The 20,678-nt window shown below is 48.9% G+C and overlaps 2 protein-coding genes across 4 annotated transcripts in view; both read left to right on the top strand.

Moving 5' to 3' along the window:
• Positions 1-268: 268 nt before the first annotated feature.
• LOC144084459 (TBC1 domain family member 12-like) lies at positions 269-6,701 on the top strand. Of its 3 annotated transcripts, none has more exons than XM_077612908.1 (13): positions 269-1,386; positions 1,660-1,800; positions 1,870-1,974; positions 2,063-2,145; positions 2,225-2,342; positions 3,067-3,173; positions 3,240-3,326; positions 3,386-3,480; positions 3,561-3,632; positions 3,903-4,031; positions 4,163-4,272; positions 4,368-4,626; positions 4,713-6,701. In XM_077612908.1, the coding sequence occupies exons 1-13, from the start codon at positions 605-607 to the stop codon at positions 4,785-4,787; spliced, it is 2,163 nt and encodes a 720-aa protein (XP_077469034.1). In that variant the 5' UTR covers positions 269-604; the 3' UTR covers positions 4,788-6,701. The 3 variants fall into 3 exon arrangements, with proteins under 3 accessions (XP_077469034.1, XP_077469036.1, XP_077469035.1); XM_077612910.1 differs by having other exon boundaries at positions 272-1,359; XM_077612909.1 differs by having other exon boundaries at positions 274-1,386; positions 1,660-1,801; positions 1,880-1,974.
• A 136-nt stretch (positions 6,702-6,837) lies between these two features.
• The window catches only part of LOC144084367 (coiled-coil domain-containing protein 172-like), a 73,831-nt gene continuing 59,990 nt past the window's right edge, over positions 6,838-20,678 (top strand). Inside the window, exons 1-2 of the mRNA XM_077612720.1 lie at positions 6,838-7,123; positions 18,510-18,576. The gene's annotated coding sequence lies outside the window, so the exon portion shown is untranslated. The remainder of the gene's footprint in view (positions 7,124-18,509; positions 18,577-20,678) is intronic.

Genomic DNA, 20,678 nt, shown 5'->3' on the forward strand with positions numbered 1-20,678 from the left:
TGGGAAAATACACTTTATGCACTCTCTGGGTATTTTTTTAAACCATTTTAAATGTCTACAGATGGCAAAAATTAATGAATTCCAGACTAGAATGTATTCGAATTAAATAAGTGTGTGTGGGCGGGCAAATATTTCTATGAGACTTATTTATATTTTATTGTTTTAAACGAGTCTGCTATTTTGAGAACGGTGTAGTTGCAATGACGGCCACAGCATGTCACTATTCGGATCCCATCGCGGACGACAACAGTCAGGTCAGCGGGCAGCCCATGACGTCATTGTTAAGATATTTTCAAAATGGCGCCGGACTGTAGCTGTAATGCTGCAGCTGCCAGATGAGAGAGCGAGAGGAAAAAAAAGAAAAGCAGGACGACAATAGACGACGTTCGGGGTTGTGGGGCTTTCAGCTGGCCGACTCGGCCTAGCCGGAGCAATGTGGCGTTGCCACAAATGAGCGCGCGGTCAGCAGTCAGCTAGCCTCTGCCCAGCGACCTCCCGGGTAGGTGCGGCTAAGATGCTAACGTCCCCCCGCTGCGCTCGTGGGCTGACGGGACGGAGCGGGCGCGTCGAGGTCGGAGCCGGCCGGCGGACCTGAGCGAGGCTCATGGCGGTGACGAGGGAGCGAGCGGCGGCGGTGGCGGCGGGCTGCTTGCTCGTCGACGTCAACGAGAACGAGGAACGCCGCGGTGCCGAAGCGGCGTTGGCTGCGGCGGGGCCTCTCAAATGTCCCGTGACGCTGAAAGAAGCGGACGACGACGACGGCGGCGGTGGCGCTGGTGGGATGTTGGAACTGGCGCAGCGGTGCCTTCGCGGCCTGAACGGGAGCTCCGAGTTGGAGGAAGGAAGAACCCCTCTCCCTGCTTCCTGTCCGGGACCGTGCGGAGCTCGAGTGACTTGCCCGGAGACGTGTAGGTGCTCGGAACCGCGGGCGGCGCCAGTGGCCAACGGTCGCGCCGAGGAGGAGACGGTGAAGACGGCGACGACGACGCCGCCGCAGCCGCCGAAGGCCGTCAACGGAGGCTGCCGCGCCGCCCCCGAGGTCCCGCCGGATGAAAGCGGAGACGGCGGCGGTTCGGCTGGCCGAGCCGCCTCGAGCGCCGGGGCCTCCTCTTCCTCCGAACTGAGCGAGGACGTGTCGCCTTCCGACGAGGACGGCGCCGGGCCGCCGGCTGGGCTCGCCAGGCCCAACACTCTGAGCACGGAAGCGAACCGCGACGTGTCGCTGAGCTGCGACGCCACTCCCGCCGAGCAGGGCGACTCGCCGCGTCGCCTTTTCGAAGCGGGCCGCCGTCAGAGCGCACCCGAACAGGACCTCCGAGCGCAGCCGAACTGCGACGAGACGGCTCTCGTCTCCAAGAGGTTCGGAATAGTTCACTTCTTCACCAGGTAGCTGCAACACTGACGACAACGAAGACAGTGCGGGACATCCCTGCGTAGATTTCCCAGGATTTTTATTTTTAGCGGGCGGGGAAACCACTACTTGTTGCCATTTCTCACCTAATTCACTCATTGGCTGCCTTTGTAAACAAATGGTGGAAAGCTTTTTTTTGTTTGTACTCATTGGTGGTTCACAGCTGTCAAATGAGTCAAATGGCGACGCCTCGTTTCAGATCACATCCGAATTTTGCCCTTTTGTGACGACCCCTCTGTATCGTGCAGGAGCCTGTTTCCTAGGAGATCCAAAGAGTCCACGCCGCAGTCCCACGACGCACCGGGATGGGGACTGTTTGGCAAGCCCACAGCGGACAACGATGACGCCGCCAAAGACGAAGACGAAGCCGCCTCCCCTTCTGCAGAACAGGTTGGTTTGACCGAGACCAAGCCTGGAATGACATAACGGCTAAAACTCTTGTGCCCTTGTGTTTTTTTGGGGGGGCAGGTTTCTCCTCAGCGCCCCCCGGCGGCCAGCAGGAGAAAGAACCTGGAGTTCGAGCCTCTTTCCACCACCGCGCTGATCCTGGAGGACCGCCCCTCGTCAGTACCGCTAGCGCAAGTAGCCGTACCCGGAATAGTCGTCTCTGTTAGCTGACGTGTGTGCGCCGCCTTCCGATTGGCTCCACAGGAACCTTCCGGCCAAATCCGAGGAGGAGACGCAACGACACAAACTAGAGTACGAGGAAATGGTGGCCGGTGCCAAGAGGAGAGGTAAAAAAAAAAAAAGTCCTTTTCGCCAGCTTAAAAAGTGGATCTTGTTTTGAATATTTTCATCTTTTTTTGGGGTCAGAGTTGAAGGACGCACAAAAGAAGAAGCGTCAGATGAAGGAACGCCATCGACACGAGGACAACATCTCGCACGCCATGGTGGTGTGGAACACGCACATCCTGCCGCACTGGGACACCATGTGGGTTTTTAATCCTTAAAAAAAAATATATATATATATATATATATATATATATATATACACACATACACACACACATATATACACACACACATATATATATATATATACATACATACCTATATATATATATACATACCTATATATACTTATATATATATACATATATATACTCTTATATATATATAAGAGTATATATATACACCTATACTTATATATATACATACCTATATATAAGTGTATATATGTATAAGTATATATATAAGTATATATATAAGTATATATATAAGTATATATATAAGTATGTATATATGTATGTATATATGTATGTATATATGTATGTATATATGTATATATATGTGTATATATGTGTATATATGTGTGTGTATATATGTATGTGTATATATATGTATATATGTATATATATATATGTGTATATATATATATGTATATATATATATATGTGTGTGTATATATATATATATATATATATATATATATATATATATACGTATATATGTATGTATATATACATGTGTATATATATGTATATATGTGTATACATGTGTGTATATATATATATTTCATTTATTAAAAAAATACAGTACATACAGTAGTCGCCCTTGTATATAAAAAAGAGTCATATCAAAATGTCTCTTTATGGTCATTGTAACGCATGGATTGGCCAGCAAGGTGATTTTAAGAGTCGTTCTTTTGTGTGCAGGAAGGGCACGCGTCGCGTGAGGGACCTGTGGTGGCAAGGCGTGCCCCCCAGCGTGAGAGGACGCGTGTGGAGCCTGGCCATTGGAAACGAGCTCAACATCACGGCGGGTACGCCCGCGCCCTTTCCAGCCGCCCCCAAACCGCGGCGCTGAGCCATTTCCGGCCTCCCCGCAGAACTCTATGACATCTTCCTGTGCCGCGCCAAGGAGAAATGGAGGAGCTACAGCGAGACCAGCTCGGTCAACAACGACAGCGAAAACGGTGAGTTTAAGCCCCGCCCACAAGCGACCTCCACCCCGCCCTGATCCCGGCGCCAACAGAAGGCGGAGCCTCGCTGGCCGACAGGGAGTCCAGTCTGGACCTGATCAAGCTGGACATCTCCAGGACCTTCCCCTCGCTCTTCATCTTCCAGAAGGTGGGCGTCCGTCGCTCTGTCGGTCGCTCGGTCGCTCGCGGCGCTCGGCCCGTTTCAAGACGTGCCGGTTCCGTATGCAGGGCGGTCCTTACCACGACGTCCTCCACAGCGTGCTGGGAGCGTACACCTGCTACCGACCTGACATCGGATACGTGAGTTACGCCCGTCCATCGAAATACTTAAAAAAAAAAAAAGGTTGGGAGTCATGAAAAAAAATACAAAGGAAAAGGAAAAAGAAGATTATTGAAAAGCAAAATGGGTGCAAAAGTTGAAGATAGATTGCTGTTAAAAAACACATTTCCACAAAGCAATGTGGGTCAAAAATACGCCAAAATGGCCAATAAAGAAGGGATGTAAACAAATGGGCGTGGCCGCGGGAAAAATGGAACGCAGCAGAGAGAAAGCAAGCGCTTTGTGCGCAGGTTCAGGGAATGTCCTTCATCGCCGCCGTCCTCATCCTCAACATGGAGGAAGCCGAGGCCTTCGTCACCTTCGCCAACCTGCTCAACAAGCCCTGCCAGATGGCCTTCTTCCGCGTGGACCACCACCTGGTACGTGAGGCGGCGAGTCGGCGTCTGGTTAACCGCCGCCGCGGTTGGCGTAGTCGTCTGGTTAACCGCCGGCGCCGCCGCGGTTGGTGTCGCCATCTGGTTAACCGTCCTTCCTCCCCTCCCTCCATCAGATGCTCAAGTATTTTGCCGTCTTCGAGGTCTTCTTCCAGGAGAACCTGCCTCGCCTCTTCCACCACTTCATCATCAACAAGCTCACGCCCGACCTCTACTTGATCGACTGGTGAGTGGGTGGGCCAAAAGGCGCCCGCCGCCGCCGCCGCCGCCGACCCTCCTCGCTATCAAACGGCGTCGGACGAGCCCCTTCCGTCCGGGCAGGATCTTCACGCTGTACAGCAAGTCGCTGCCGCTGGACGTGGCGTGCCGCGTGTGGGACGTGTTCTGCCGCGACGGCGAGGAGGGCCTCTTCCGGACGGGCCTGGGCATCCTGCGACTCTTCCAGGACGTGCTGCTGCAGATGGACTTCATCCACATGGCGCAGTTCCTCAGCCGGCTGCCCGAAGACCTGCCGGCGCACGCGCTCTTCGCCGCCATGGCCGCCACGCACATGATCAGCAGGAACCGGCGCTGGGCTCAGGTCAGCTCGTGATGGGCGCTCGCTTTGTAGCACCAAAATCGGGGGCTAAAGTTGGGCCGCAAAAATGAACGGCGCTTTCCTTTCAGGTGTTTTTGTCGCTGTCGAAGGACCAAAACAAAGAGGCGGCGGAAAAGAGCGGAAGCCCCGCCCTCTCCAGTTAACGTCAGCACTTTGTGGCTTTGCGTCTCCGAGGAAGCCAAAGTCCCTTTTTTTTTGCGTGTCGAAGGCAGCGACGCCAAACTCGATCCCGAATCCCTGCAGGTTTTTATCCCTCCCCTTCTTTGTGTCCCGCACGACTCCAGACGTACGTTCCGACCTCAGCCTCCAAATGACATTTCCCGTTAAGATTATTTCCGCCGTGTCTGTTTTTTTTTGTGTTCCCCGCCCCTGCTTTTTCCGAAGGCCGTAGCGCCAAACAAGTCGTTGACGACGCTAGAAGTCCAAGCCGTTTTGACCTCTGTTTGCTGAAAGATGAGCGTTAACGGCAAACGCGCGTTTGACGTCTGGAGACCGCAATTAGCATTTTGTCGCTGGTTTGAGACTTGTTGAGCAAGCGGACCTTCTCCTTCCTCTTTCTACGCTTCTTCCGCTTCCTTCATGTTTCTTCTCCTTTCTCCGAATTGCGCTCATCCTCCTCCTTCAAGTAGTGTTGCACCGAAACCATCATTTCCCCCCCATACACACCCACACACATTCCATTAGCCTGTCGCGTACTGTCGACTTCATTTTAATTCCTTTTTTTACTAAGCTTCCACGTACTCCCTCGAATGTAAAATAGTGCGATCATGGCTTGGTCAGATGCTGCTTAGCAAGCCGCTTTGTGCTTACCAGCTCTGGGAGACAAAAAAAAAGAATGCACCTTCCTAAAACTTCAAATGCTTGCAAAGTCCAAAATGTTTTATACTCGCAAGAATGCCATCCTTCTCCATTAGCTTAGCTCATGCGCTCGTTACATGCTAGCATAGGAAGAGTACGCTATCTTTTCCGGGTTTGTCCTCCTCCTAACAAAGCTAATATCTTTATAGATGTTCATGAAACTTGAAATTCTTGGCTGCTATTATCATCCAAACTTGTACATTGATCCAGCTGGTCAAGTAGAGGCCCAAGCATTGAAATGACCATTGCCAAACGAGCGCCACCATAATTCTTTGGGGCTCCAAAACCAAAAGAAAAACACTTTTTTGTGTTTTTCCTCTTCTTCTGCATCATCGGTGGCCATCTTGGAAAAGGCGAAATATATAAATACAACAGTACACGTTACGCGGCATGGGCACGCTACTTCTCGGTACTAGCCGACGCCTCCCCGGCCACGTTTTAATGCCGTTTTGTAGTTCCTGGCGGTACGAGTATATCGGTATCGGTGCAACACTAATGACAAGCAAGCACTCGGTGTCCGCGAAGACGCTCCCTGGCAAACAAGCAAAACCTCCACGCGATGTTGATGTCGTTGTTGTTGTTGTTACACTCCCGCCCAGCAGGGGGAAGCATTCCTGCTAGAAGACTTGAAAATTGTCTCTCATTTCAATGGACGTTTTGAATGAATTGAAATGTTTTGAAATGAACCGAGATGGAGTCATGTTACAAATGTGAATTTTATCGAACTCGTTCTCTGCCATTGACAGCGCTAGGCGTCCAATCCATGTGAAGCGAAGGTGGCGCTGAATGAACTTCTTCCTTCACTGCCGCCCTCCCGCTGCACTTGAATTGGACGTCTACTCGTGATCTAAGTTATTGGTGGAAGGGGAGATCTTGGCCCCAATTTTAATTTAGTAAGTCAGCGGCTGCCACTGACGCCTCCAGACGTCCAATCCATTTCAAGTGGAAGGCCTTCCGTCAAGTGATAAAATCATTTCAATTCAACTAATAGATGATTGGATGTCTATCATCGTAAATGGCATGGAAAAAGTTAAAGTCGCTTTTTTCTTACATTGCCCAGATGTTTTGGTTTTATGGCTGAATTTTACTTTCCTAACGCCTTACAAGCGCTGTAAATAAAGCGTTATAAAAATAAGTCAACTTTTCATAAACAGTCGCCAGTTGAACTTGTAAATAAATCTCAGCAAGATAAAGTCAAATTGTCTCTCATTACTGTTTCAAACGTCATTTCTGAAAGGGATTTTTTTCTCTTTCTCCTTTCAATCAACTTGTTTGAGGTCTTATTTGGCAACAGCCTTTTTACTAATTAGTTGATTGACATCAGATGCTGCTGCTGCTTGGAGAAGAAACCTCATCGGTTAAACTAGTGTCTGTCGGAACAAAAATCTGCAGCCCTTTTTTATGGAATAGTTTGGCCACCCCTGGCATAGTTGCTCCTTGTACAAGTGATAATAATAAATACAATAGCCTTGTTCATAATATCCTACATAGTATATCTATTCCCACTTCGGAAAAGCCTCACTTCCACCGGTTGTAGACTGTGAAAGCCCCCCTAAAAAGAAATGGATTTATTTCTCTGGAGCGGAAAAGAAAATGATTAAAATGGAGGGAGAGATCGCGGGTAAGTAAGTTTAAGTGCATTGTTTTCGACTGGTATTGACGTTGTTGTGCTAACCGAGCTAGCTGCTTAACTTCTGTGAGTCCTCCGTTTAAACTGGCCGTATCTTACACTAGCGTCTTATTTACATAGTCGTCACTGGTCAGTTTGGACGTCAATTTTTCTGCCCGTTTTTATTTGACAGCGATTAGTAGATCGCGGCGAAGCAGCGATATGTTCTTTTTGAAATGATGGCGAAAAGTCAACGCTAAAAAGTGGGCGTGCCCTTGGGACACCAAAGGCCAACTCTTCAATCACGTATACATACTACGTGCTATACTTGTACTATACTCATTGACAATACTAGTATACTTGGACGTTGTCAAGTTCGACGCCGACATCTTGACTGTGAGGGTACTTTGTGGCCGCTAGAGGGCAGCGTCATGCAAACACAAGTGCACCAATTGGTCATTAGGCAGCAGCAGTGGCGCTTTCTGCTCCGTGACAAAGATGAATGAGTCCTCCTCCTCCTCCTCCTCCTCGTCGTCATCTTTTTTTATCTTCTCATCTGGCTTCTCCCCACCCCACCAATTGCTTGTGACCCCCCCACTCTACTTCCCCACCTCCCCCTCCTGTCATCCTCTCTCTTCATCCTCCAGGCTGCGTCAATTAGTCACCGGAGTGAGTTCGGTGGCGTTGACCTTTTTTTTTTTTGGTCTCCGTCGTATCTTCGCTGAGTCTTCACTTTGCGCTTCTTTTCATTTTGGCCTTTTAAAGTGGATGCTCTGCCGTTTCAATCAGGTGTCCAACTCCAGGCTCGGGGGCTGCATTCGGCCCACCAGAAGTTTTTGTGGGACCCTAGCATCCATTTTTGGGGCTTTTTTATATGTTAAAAATATTTAAAAAATAGTTTTCCCCACTTTTCCTCATTAAATGTGCAAATAAATAGAAATGATTGACTACAGGAGGCTCAAAAAGAGGGATTTGGATCATTTTTCGGCTGCGAAAAACCAAACTCTCCACGTCTGGTGGCATTCTGCAATTTTTTGGGGGGGGGCCGCGCTCTCCGTAAAAGGATCCTAATAATGACGACAAAACCGGTACTTCATTTGCCTTTTTTTGCAGAGTGCTCAGATCTGGCCCTAGCTCTCATTTGTCTCCGTTAATGAAGCGGACGCAGCTGACCGGGGGGCGCCGGAGTGGACCGCCGTGCGGCTAGCGGCCGACACGAGCGGAGCGAGCGGGTTTGCGGCGAAGCGCGGTTGGCCCGGGGGGGAGTGATCTCCAAGGGGTTGTGAACCACCACCACCACCACCACCGCCGCCGCCGCCGCCACCACGAAAGGAAATGCACCCAGACAGGCGCCATTAGTAACACTGCACCGCCGACACGCGCGCACCGGTCGTACTTTTCATTTGGTCTCTCTTTCCCTCAAGTGTAGCTTGATAGCACTCGGGGCCGTTTTTATCCACGGGCAACGTGGGCGACTGCCCGGGGTGCCATTCGTTTGGGGGCGTACAGGAGCAAGCAATCTTTTTTTTCCTCAATTCTGTTACCAGTTTTCCCCTCCTTTTAGCGACCTCCCGCTTGTTAGCTATCTTTGACGACCGTAGACATGGCGTCCATTGGAAGTGAGGACATTTCACTACTTACTGATTTAATATAGTGAGGAGCAATGTTCCCTCTATTTTTTTGTTTGTCTGGGCAGAAAGACAACCTCCCTGAGCACACTGAGTACCGGTGTGAGCAATTTTATTTTGTGCGCTCCATATGATTTGCTGTGCGCAAAGAAGACAAGAGTAGTGCGCAATTGCGCACGCACGCAGCTTAGAGGGAACATTGGTGAGGAGTATACGTATATATTGGTGAGCTTTTGAGCTGCCTCCATCACCCTCTGCAGTCTTTACCTGCCTGCTTCTGTACCCAAAAGGGGGGCCAGGTTTACGGTTTGCGGTTAGAACCGCAAACACTGACGACGACCATTTTTTTTCAACGCAATTCCCGCCTCCCGACTTTGCCGGACACGCCCACCTGTTCCGATGAGACGGCGGTCTGATTAAAAGGGCCACCCCCGGCAAGCCCCGCCCCCGCCGTCAAGGCCTCCATTAGCGCGGATCGGATCCAAGTGGCAATCGGCCTCTATCCGGACCCGGCGTCCCAGCATGAATTATTAAGACGCGGCTCGTATCCCGGGAGGAAATTAAAATCTGTGGTCGCTGGCATGCGGGAAGGAGCCCATCCTTTTTCAGATGAGGCGGGAAAAGCTGCCTCGGTCGGCCTGCGAGTGGCGCTACGCCTGCGTTTAAAGTCGGCGCTCGTTTAGAATGGCAACACTTGAGTTTAGTGGATTGAATGATTTGTCTTCAATCTGCATTCAGACCTCGTTTGTTGCCCGTGCGTGGAAAGTGTCGCTTTCCATTTGGCGAGGAAGAAGACCTGCGTTTTTTTTGTTCCCGACGGCGCCATCTTTGTTTCCGTTCCCGCCACGTCTCGTCTTCGTCAGCGGCTTTTGTAAGTAGAAGGTGATGCGGCCGCTGTCGACAAATTAGAAAGAGCCAAAAGCCTTCCGTCCAAGTGGCTCAAGTCCGGATGCTAAATAGAAAGAAAGGAAGGCGGGCTTAAGAGTTTCCTTTCACGCTGCGCCTGTCAAATTCTTTGACGGCGTTTTCACTGGACTGCCGCCTGGCCAAAGCCAGATCCTTCATGGGTCGATGACAATAGGGCGTTCAAAACACACGAAAATCTGGCCATTTTATTGGCAACGGCGTTGTCTTTCGGTGGCGTCCGCGTGTCCCGTTGCTTGAGTGACAGCCATGTTGACAGGATGACTGACGAGACAGCGGCAGGCTTCCTTCATTTTTGCCCCAAAAGACGACTCGGCTGGGCTGCGGCTTCTGGAAAACTCTTTCCAAAGAGGACTTGGTTGAATCCAGATCTCATTTTTCATGGTTTGGAAAGCAAATAGCTAATACGCTAACAACCCGGCATGCTACCCTCGATTGACCTCTGATCCAAAAAGATTTTTGGGGGGGGGGAGGCTGACGGATGTCCAATGGAGTCGACGTGACATCCGTGTCAAGCGGGAAAACGGCGGCCGATGCGGAAAAAGTCGACTTGCCTTGTCACCTTTGCAAATGTTCGAAAAAGCGGTGGACAGACGCTACGTGGGAGGCGTTTGTCCTTTTCCTGGCCTCGCCGCTTTTCCATGCAAAAATATGCGCCACAATACGGCGCATTGTGTGCCGCGCACCTATCGGAATAATGTTGGCGTTGCAGACCGGCGGCTTTGGAACAAAACAAAAGGAAAAAAAAGTGAGCGTGCTGTCAGCTCATTTGATGTATTTGTACTTGTTGCATTTTTTTCAGACAAAATATATATCTATGACCAAAACAAAAAACTCTGAGAAGCAAAAAACTAAATCTAATCAACACAACGTGCACACGTTTGTCCCCCTAAAAAAGAAGAGCAAAGGACCAAAAAGCTACCAGAAATGCACAATTCAGAAAGAAAAAAAATGTAGCGTTTGCGCCGTACCGGTAATCCGGCGTTGAAATCGTCTGGTGACGGCGCCGCTTTCTTTAACGCATTTTACAAAGGCCGCGGGCGGAGTACTTTCCGTAATCTGGCGCCTCCATCTCCCCCTCGTCTTAAGCGCGCCAGAGATGGCCTCCGATAACTGAAGCGTCGGCAAAAAATAGCTGAGAAGAGATGGCGTCAAAAGATAAAACCAAGCGGTAGAGAAAGACAGACGGAAGGACTGATGCCTCCTTTTGGCCAACCATAAAATGGATGTCAAAATTCCCCAATTTTTGACCCAAAATTAAGTTTAAACAAAAAAAAACGTTTTTTTTTAAATTCCATCGAAAAAAGGTCGTTGCTCCACGAGTCCCCCCTTTTGAATAAAAAAAATCCATATAAATTAGAACATCAATGAATATATACAGTATGTACATATTCTCTCCATTTTATTAAATGTTTTTTTCAGTACAAACCTGTGTGTTACTTATACAAGCCTTAAAAATACAAATGCACGTATATAAACCTTCAATATACTTATATAGGCCTTAAACATAAATTATAATACAAAATATAGCACAGCAACTTACGAACAAATTCAACCTATGAACAATCGCTCGGAACCTAACTCGTTCGTAAGTCTGTAATTCCTTTACAACAAAATTTTATTCCCGCTTTGTTATCTTGAAATATCCCCCCCAAAATATAGAAATGAAATAGAATTTCTGACTTTCACAAGTAAACGTTGTTTGTCATTTGTTTTTTCTTCCAAATCGGCTCATTTGAACCCTCGGGACGCACTTTAGTCCAATGTCTTTGCCGACGTATTTGGATGCCATTTTTGCATTTAGTCAGCGTCGTTAGCGCTCCCGCAATCATCAGCATCACCAAAAGCGTGTTTGTTTACTGTTTTTCTCTCTTTTTTTGGAAATCCCCGGCGACTCGCCCACCCGCCGTCTTTGAGCGCCTATTTACGACTGGCATCCTAAATGAGCGGCCCGGTTGGACCTCCCGCGAGACGGGCGTCTTGTGATCGCCCGTCTTCCCTCCGAACATCAAGCGAGCAAACGTGGCTTTGAACGCGGCCGACGGCAACGTTTAAATTTGCCAGGGTAGAATTGGGAATTTGGCGAGGGGCGGAAACGGTTTGAATTTTGGACGACGGGCGGATGCAAGATTTTGACGACGTCGAAAGATGAAGCCAAAGCCATCGGGGAGGGTGCGCGCAATTTATTTGGGGGCGCACACGTCATTTCTTTTTTTCAAATGTATTTCTCGGTCCTTGTTTCACGGCGGCGGCCATCTTGAAAACTAGGCTTGGCAGGATCCGAAGGTTATTTCTCAATGCTCGATTTCAGTGGCGGGTACACGGTCGATTGGTCGCCGGTCTTTTGGTCGCCCGGAAGGTTATTGATAATGACCATTTAAATGGTTGCTCAAATTCCCTAAATACAAACTGCAAATTACTATTTAGTCATACTTGATGCCCTAGTAATTATTATGCTAAAGAAAAGCTCCAAATTTCCCATAATTGTATTGTTTTTTGTTGGCTTTTATTCATGCGTAGACCGTGTTGTTTTAACTTGTTTTGTCGCCGGTCTTTTAGTCGTCGGTCTTTTGGTCGCCCGTTGTCGCGGTCGGGGCGACCAAAAGACCGGGGACCAATCGACCGCACACACAGTGGCGCCTGGGCCCCGATACTAATATGGGCGCCACACTGACCTCAGTTCGGCGGTTCCCATCCGAGCCCATTTTTTTTTTCCTCTCCGAACAATGACCCATTTGCTCTACGATCGGGCCAATTTGTCGACCGGCCAAGCTTTCCGCTTCCTGCCGATCGTAACGAGGCCGTAAAGGCGACGTTGCGAGAAGGACCCGCCGGTTCCCCCGAGTCGGGCGCATCCGGACGTTCCCGCGATCGATGGTCGGTTAATTAAGACGGCCTCGCTGAAACGTTTGCTCAAAAGTTGCATTTGTGCGGCGGCGGGCGGTGGGCGGCGGATGGCGGATGGCGGCTCTGGCGTTAAAAGGCTCCCAGACGCATTAAAGCCAGCGCGTGGTGTCCATCAAATTCAATCTAAAAGGCGGCGGCGGCGCGCAAACACAATCAGAGCCTCGGGAGATGTCATTTAGCGGCGCTAATATACTTGCACTCCCGTGTTCTCACCTTGGGGCTTTTGACGACCCTCGACGTTTACAAACTATTGGACTTTTCCTTCCCGTGCAGACAGACGCATTGATATTCACAAACGGGAGGTGGCATTAAGAAAGCCAGGGGGGCCGGCAACATCCAAAATCCAAATCCCCTTCAATTAAAAGTGACACTTTTCCCCCTGAGCCGAGCAAGAAAATGGCGGCTTTGGACTCGCTGGACTCAAACAAGTATTATTTGAATGCCGACAAAATGTACCGTTTGTTTAGGATCCGGCACCCGGGCAGCGACCCCGAGTGCTAGGGAAAAGGAATGGAAGAATATTAGAGGTTTGAAAAGGCCTAATGTTATTGAAATTGTCCGTTCGGCGGAACGTCCATTCGGCCAACTGTCCGTCGGCGAAACGTCCCTCGGCAAAACGTCCTTCGGCGAATGGTCCAAGTACCTTGAAAAAGTAACAACATTCGATTAGGACGATAACAACGTTACTTTACTTAAAGGAATACGAAATACGATTTTAAAATGGCAAAAGATCACCATGTGAGATTTGTCAACAGAGCATTTTAACCAGACTTTGTCCTTATTCTGATAGGGTTTGTCAAATGTTACTATTTACTAATATTTTCCAATTTCGTCATACGCAGTTTCTGGGTATGATGACAATTAGGCTTTTGTCGAGTCAATAATGATGACAAAGCCTATGTAAGATTATTATTATTAAATTGAGGTGATTTTAGAAGTTTAAATTTGCGGTGTGGCTCATTTTTCGGCGACGTGAATCATAAATCAGATTGGGATTGGGATTGGCTCTTTTCGAAGGGCTGACAAATGAGCGCCGACGTGACATCACTCTTCCTCCTCTTGTTATTTCCCCGTGCCGGCCTTGATGGATGTCAGCGAATGGTCGCCTCCTTTCCACTTTTCCCTCCTTCCCGACCCCGCCTCCTTTCTTCCTTCCCTGATTTATTTTTCCCTCTTGTTTCTCCTCATCTTCCTCCCATTTGGACGTTTCTCCCCGTTTGTTGACGGTTAATCTTTCCTTCTTCGGACACTTGCCGACCGCCATCCGTCCCAAATAGAAATGATTTGATGCAAAGAACGCTTACTGTTTTGTGTTCGTAACATGTAGTGCAGGGATCAGGAACCTTTTTGACAAAGAGAGCCACAAACAATTGATATTTTCCAATGTTATTCCTTGTGAGCCATACTACCAATTGAAAAGTCAAAATACATGCATGTAAACGAGTGCCTTTTCATTTTTTTTTTTAATTTCACCACTATTAAAGTGGAAAAAACTGAATACTTTTTAAAAGATTCTTATGCTGTTGCTAATCAATGAGAGGATGCATTCCAGAAGAGTCTACTGCAAAAAAATAACTATTAAAGCAGTTCTAGATGTAATATCTCAGTTCTGTCACCAGCAATTTCCATATTTTAGCTCACAGGTTAGCAAAGAGCCAGATGCACCCATCAAAAGAGCCACATGTGGCTCCCGAGCCATAGGTTTCCTACCCTTGCTGTAGTGTATCAAAAAGGAGATTTGAGCATGTCCGAGGAAGACCATTTTGAAAATGTTGATTCAGCCACAAGTTGCTATTGACCAATAATCCATTTGGAATGGGCTGTCGCTTTTATTTTGAAAGTCTAAATGCTGCTGGGAATTCCAAAGGTGAATAGGTCCCATTTTTTGGGTCTGGCTTTTGTTTCCAACGGAGCCCAACGCTAAACGGCGTCTCGTATGTCGTGTACGGCGTTCCGGCCTTCGCGTGGTTCCTCGCGATTGACGACGCCCGCTCAATTTGATTGACGGAGTGTTTGTCTAATGCGTCTGGAAAATAATGGCTGTTGTTTGGGACATTAAAAGTTTACGATCTCGTTTAGGGCCGTGATGAAGAGCGCTCGTTGGGCCTTTATTGGCATCATTAAAGGGACAGCTGGGCCTGCCTATCACATCGCTTCTTTGGAACTTTGCTTCCACCCAATTCAACCTTCTGCCGAGGACACACACACAAAAAAATTAGAAATATAGACGTATACACACATTATATACATTGACATACACGATACTAAAATTAGAATGCCCAGTAAAATTGGTCTTATTTTGCCTCTTTTATGCCACAAACTTCCTTTACATAACTTTGTAAGACTTTTCTCTCAAAAGTGCGACATAATGTAGGTTGAACTCAAGCTCCTTGTGTGGGCCTCGTTCCATTTGTTCCCCCAAAAAGCTCCTGATGATCCTCATGCGGATTAAAAGTTTAAAAAAAAATGCTTGGGTCACTCTCCCATGGGTCACTTCCTTTAGATTTTTTCGGTTCACTGCTCGTCCGACTTGTCGGTTGCCGTTGACGACCGATCCGTTTCAACCAGGAAACCAAATCCCGGCATTTCCCCGTTCACCTTTTCCGCCAAGGGTCGCGCTCTCGACATTTGAAAGCGGTCCGCCCACCCGCCGTGCATCACGCTGGGCTGGCAGAACCCAAATCTTTTTAATCGGGACCTCCCGGGCAGAAGAAGAGAGAGAAATTCCTTTTCTTTTCTTGTTTGTTTCTCATTTCCTGCTTGGCCTTGACCCCAGTTGGGTCGACTTTTATTAGCTTCCGCCTCGGAAGCAGAAGCGCCAAATAACGAGCCGGACGCCAAGAGAATACAAACTATTCGGTCGGGGAGAACCTTTTGGCGGAGTTCTGACATTGGGGGCGGGCGGGGTTGCCATGTTGGGCTATGTGGTAGCGTTTATCTTCTTCCCGGATCTATTCGGCTCCGTCAAGTTCTCGAGACAGAGTTTAGTTGTGCCAATCCTTTGATGGAAATCAAAGCGTTGCGACCTTTCTGGAGCCATTCACATCCTTCCAAAATGTCTTCAAAGCTCGCACGAAAAGTCCCAATGGGCTCTATGACAATAAAACATTTGTAAAGAATGAAACGGGCGATAACCACAATGTCACAATGTGGACAAAATGATCCGGATAACCTATTGGGAAATATATATAATAGTATATCGACAACCCTATTTGGACGAGCGGACGGCACGACCAGATGTCCAATCCGCTTGACGTGGGAGGGTTGGACATCCAATGGAGGTCATTGGATGCCTTGGCTGCTTCGACGCATTGGCGCGCAATCTTTGCAGGGACGGAGATTTAAGATGAAGATGGCAGATTGTGGCGGAACGCAAACCGATTTGGACGCCGGCGGTCCAGGAGAGGAATTGTCGGGATTGCGTTTTCACAGATCAGTCTCGTATTATTTCCGTCGTTTGACACGAAACGGAAGGAGGCGCGGCGCGTTCCGGTCTTTGAAAGCGGAGCGGGCGCTCGACCGCGATCGATTATGTGTCTCAACAAGAGGGTGGAAATCATCCCCCGGCTTCCCGCCGCGCTGCTTTGGAGCCGGGCGACGATTACGCCAATTGGACACAGATCCGCGCTCCAAACAAAAGCCCACGCGTTCCAGGACAAGATGTTCTTTTCTGGGTTTTGTCCACAACAAAGCGGATGCATGGGAAGTCCTTTCTTGCCTATGGTGGACTGGCGACCAGTCTAGGGTGCACTTCATTCATTTGCTACCATCCTCCCGCTTGGAACGGATTGGGCGTCCGACACTGATGGACTCGTCTTAAATTCCCAGTCTGGTCCACCTTGGATCGGAGGTCTAGCACGGTGGAGTGAGTTGAATATATTTGCGTGGGTGCGCCAAGGAAAGGTCAGTCCGAGGGTCCCGCTTGAGGTGGTCTTAGCAGCGGATGCGGCCGCTGCCAGCCGTCCAAAGTCAACATTTGGAGAAAGTGCGGCGTTAGGCTCAGCGAGGCTGTTCTGTCATAGAGTGCCAGCCTTTTTCCTGACTGGGCCACTTTGGAGCGCCGCCGCAGCGCTATAATATTCTAAATGGCTTGGCTTGGCAGGCCTGTGCGATGTGTGATGTGTGTGTGTGTGTGTACGTGTGTGTGTGTGTGAGCACGCCAAACTGCTGCATCTATAAATTCAACGGCTGAGGCCAACAGTTCACCAGAGTGTGTGCGTGCGCGTGTTGAGCCGATAGAACATCAAAATGTCATGACGCAGCACGAGGCGCGTTGCTGTCTTGACATCATCAGACATCTCACCGCCGTTGACGGCGCTGAACGTCGGATCCACTTTGCCGGCGTACCGAGCAACGCTCACCCCCTTTTAATATCATTCATGAAATCGAATCGACATGGGCTGCGCCGCGAAGGGTTAAACTTGAGTGGATGGTGCATAAACCAGGGATCCAAAATAGGAGAAATTGAATTCAAATGCTTTTGTTTTGTTTTGTTGACGGTTGGCGTTTTTCATTCCCGCGCCTGCCGCATTCTGGCGCTTTGCCTCCTTTGTTTATCTCCACCATTCATTGGGTCAAGATGACGTTATTGATGTCTCCGGGCGAGCGCAGGTGCGTGTTTCCAAAGTCGGATTCCCGAGTAAAAGCCGCCACTTTTCCAAGGTGCTTCTTTCTCCTCCCCGGTGGCGTTTCCCGAGGGCCGATTATCTCCGGTAGCAGGACTCCCGGCACAGGCGAACCCTGACCCCGCCGCCTCGTCCCCGACGGCCATTATCTTCCCCGCGTTAGGGCGGCGTAAGCCGCTTACCATCGTCGCCCCCGCCCGAGCCGGCGAGCGTCCCTCCGGAGAGGGAGCGCCGTTTGCGCCCCCCCCCTCTAATCTAGCTTTCTGCCTCTCAATACAAAGGACAACCTGGCATAGCTAGGGTTAGCCAATTTAGAGTGGTCAACTGGCTAAGCTAGCATGTTTTTGGGATGTCAGGGGAAAGCGGAGTACCTGGACAAACCCCACGCAAGCCCAGGTAGAATATCCAAAGTCGAGGATCGACCTGGAATTGAACCCCTGGCCCCCACATGCTTTGAAAAGCTTTAAAGCTTTGGTGTGGTGTTTGCGCCTTGGCCACCCGGGGGCACTATAATACTCACACGGAGGCCAGGGTTTTGGCAGAGGATAAAGAATGTCTAACTCTCGACGGTGGGCCTGCCTGGGGAAAATGGAGCGCTGGGAATGTTTTCCAGATGGTCACGTTGGAGGGAGTCAAGGTGCTTGAGATCTCCTCCAGGCTTGAAGTGGAAGTCATTTTTTTTCTTCCCATGATAACATGCGCTGGGAGTCAAATGAAGGAGGCGGAGGCTCGTTCATCACAATCAGTCGCCGGGACAAATTGGGCGAGCTGTGATTGCTAACGTCTTTATTTTATATATTTGTTCATCTGGAGAGTAACGCCGTCCTCCGAGCGAACGTCCTCTGCGTCCTCTTCTTTTCATTAAGTTCGTATTATTTTTTTTCCCAAGCGTTGTGCCACCGAAGAAGAAGTCAAAACAGGACTGTGGAAAATGTTCTGCTCAAGGGCAGGTCATTCCTCAGAGGGGAAAACATCACCGCTTCATTCTCATTTCCAAGTTTTGGTTTTCAACACCCGTGTTTTTGTCCGCCGTCTTTCATTCCGAACGCGTAGATGCAAGATGGCGTCTGGTATTCCAGTTTTTTTCCCCAAAAAGTTTTGGAAGGGGACATGTAAGACATAGAATGTTCAGTTTAAGTTTAACTATATTTCATGAGCTTGCCCATTTTTGCACTATTTTTAATCCTCCCCCCAAAAAATAGATTGACGTTGTTTTCGTGCTTGTCATTTTTAGCGGCGAGGAAATGTGGTACCTGAGGCCATCTTGGCATAAGTGGAATGCTAATCAACTTTTGCTCTGCCGTGTCATTCCAGATTTGACTCTGCCAGGCGTTACCTTGGAAACCCTTCTCCGGGGAACCCGCCAGCCCAACACGTGGAAGTAAGGCATGCGTTCAAATCTTTGGCTCCGCCCACCTCCAATGCTTTCCAGGTTGAATGTCATATGATACTTGAAGTTGTCAAATCAAAGCAGCAGGAGAAAAGGAAGATTTTATTTCAAGTTCTTGCAGCCCAATGTTATTGAAAAAAATAATTAAATCATGCTCTCGTTAGGAATGGAGCTCTTATGACTAAAATAGACGATAAACATGAACAGCTCTTATTAATTGTTCTTGGCAGCGGATAAAAAATATATATAGGCAGGTGAGTTGTGTTATTTCAAATACATAATGCCCTTTTTTATTTTATTGTCCGGGGTTGATGCAATATTTGCAATGTCATTTGGGTTTTTGGGACTAAAAATCAAGTAGTGAGAAAAAAAATGAATGTAAAACGGTACCTATTGCTGACTATGACTGCCTTGTATTGTACGTCACAATAATTCCAAATACTCACTATTTTCATTTGACTAAGAAACGAAACAAAACATGGTTACCGGACTATTATTCCATATAATATTTCCTAATCCAGAGTCATATGCAGAAAAGCGAAATGCCTTCCCGCTGCGCCACCCGCCGACTCCTCCCCCTTTTGTTTTAACGAAGGCTTTCGGCGCGGGGCGTTGCCGGGGCAAACAAAGAGGACAGACAGATGGCCACCTTTGCCCGGCAACGCCAACACCGGCCACTCGCGCCTCGTCTCCATTAATGACACATTATCTCGTTTGACGAGGAGAAGAGACAAAATGCGTACGCCTTCTGTGGAAATGGCCGTGTTTGCGGAAAGATGGAGAAAAAGATAGGCCGGCTCAGCGCGGATCCGACCTCCGCCTCCGTCGCCGTCGCCGTCGCTGGCGGCCATTCTTTGGGGCGGAGTTGTAGTGGTGATCTCAATGAATTGATGAAAAAGTAAACAAGGCTTAGTTAGTCTTCTTGCGTTCTTTCTTCAATGTCCAGTTTGTTTCTTTTGGATTTTTCTTGATCTTTGTGTTTGAAATGTGGCGCTGTACTTGACACTTGGCATCGAAACATTCGCCGTGGTAAATTAGAACGGAAAAAAAGACACTAAGCCTAGCGTGTTTGTTTGGGGGAGGCGGGGCGTGGATGACGGCTTGGACAAGTTGAAGTTGTGTTGTTGTTCATCCGCCCTCGTCCTCATTGGTTGCAGTTTTCCACGTCCCTGGCTTTCAGCGGCAGCGAGACATTCATCAAGAAGTGCAACCTCGTTAATTACGTGTCTCGACGGCTTTGGAGACGTGCGACCGTCTGCCGCCCCCGTCTGCAACGGCAACATTGCGGCGGCGCCGGCTTTATTTTAAGACCGCCGTGGGAAGCGGCGAACGCAAACAGTCCGGACAAAAGTTTTGGGACGGTGAAGGAAATGCCGTCTGTCCAGGACTGGTCTCGCCGGCCTCCGGAGATTCCGAGAACCTCGTTAGGGCTCATTTTACGCCTTTCCCGTTAATGGAGCGCGGCGTGGCCGCAATGGAGACGAGCGGCAAATTGGCGTCATCGGACGATCTGGGGAAACACGAGAAGCAGTGGAAATGTGGCTCGGGTGTGCTGACCTTTGGACGATGAGAAATTGGCTGTGGAATTGGTCTAGACGTGATGATGATGATGATGAGGAGGAGGCTGATGATGATGATCTTTGGCCTACGTTCCGTTTTGACAAATTTGTCTTGTTGTTGTTTGGAAAACAGTGAAGGTTAAGCTCCTCATAGTGTTCTCCATTTTACATGCCTTTTAATTTTCACGTGATAAAATGACTTTGTGCTAGCTAATAGACCGCACCTAAGTGACGGTGGACTTTTTGGGAAAACATTCCCACGTTTACCGTCCATTTTGATGGCGTTCGTTGAAATCTTTTGAGCTATTTTGGCTCCAAAACGCCACGAGGATGTGTTGCTCATTTGCACGTTTGCCTAACTTTTCAAAGTTGCTGAGGTGTAAAGGAGCACTGGCGCTAACACGACCCGCCAGTGTTTTCCCCGCCGGCCCCGTGATGTCATGGCGGCCCGCCCGGGGTTCCCGCTAGGTGTCGACGTTCGCCGGGCCCCAAGGGATCTGCTGACGAGCGCCGTGGTCGCCGCCGCTTCCTCCC

This window comes from Stigmatopora argus, chromosome 11 (assembly GCF_051989625.1).
Source record: "Stigmatopora argus isolate UIUO_Sarg chromosome 11, RoL_Sarg_1.0, whole genome shotgun sequence".
Lineage (NCBI taxonomy): Eukaryota > Metazoa > Chordata > Actinopteri > Syngnathiformes > Syngnathidae > Stigmatopora > Stigmatopora argus.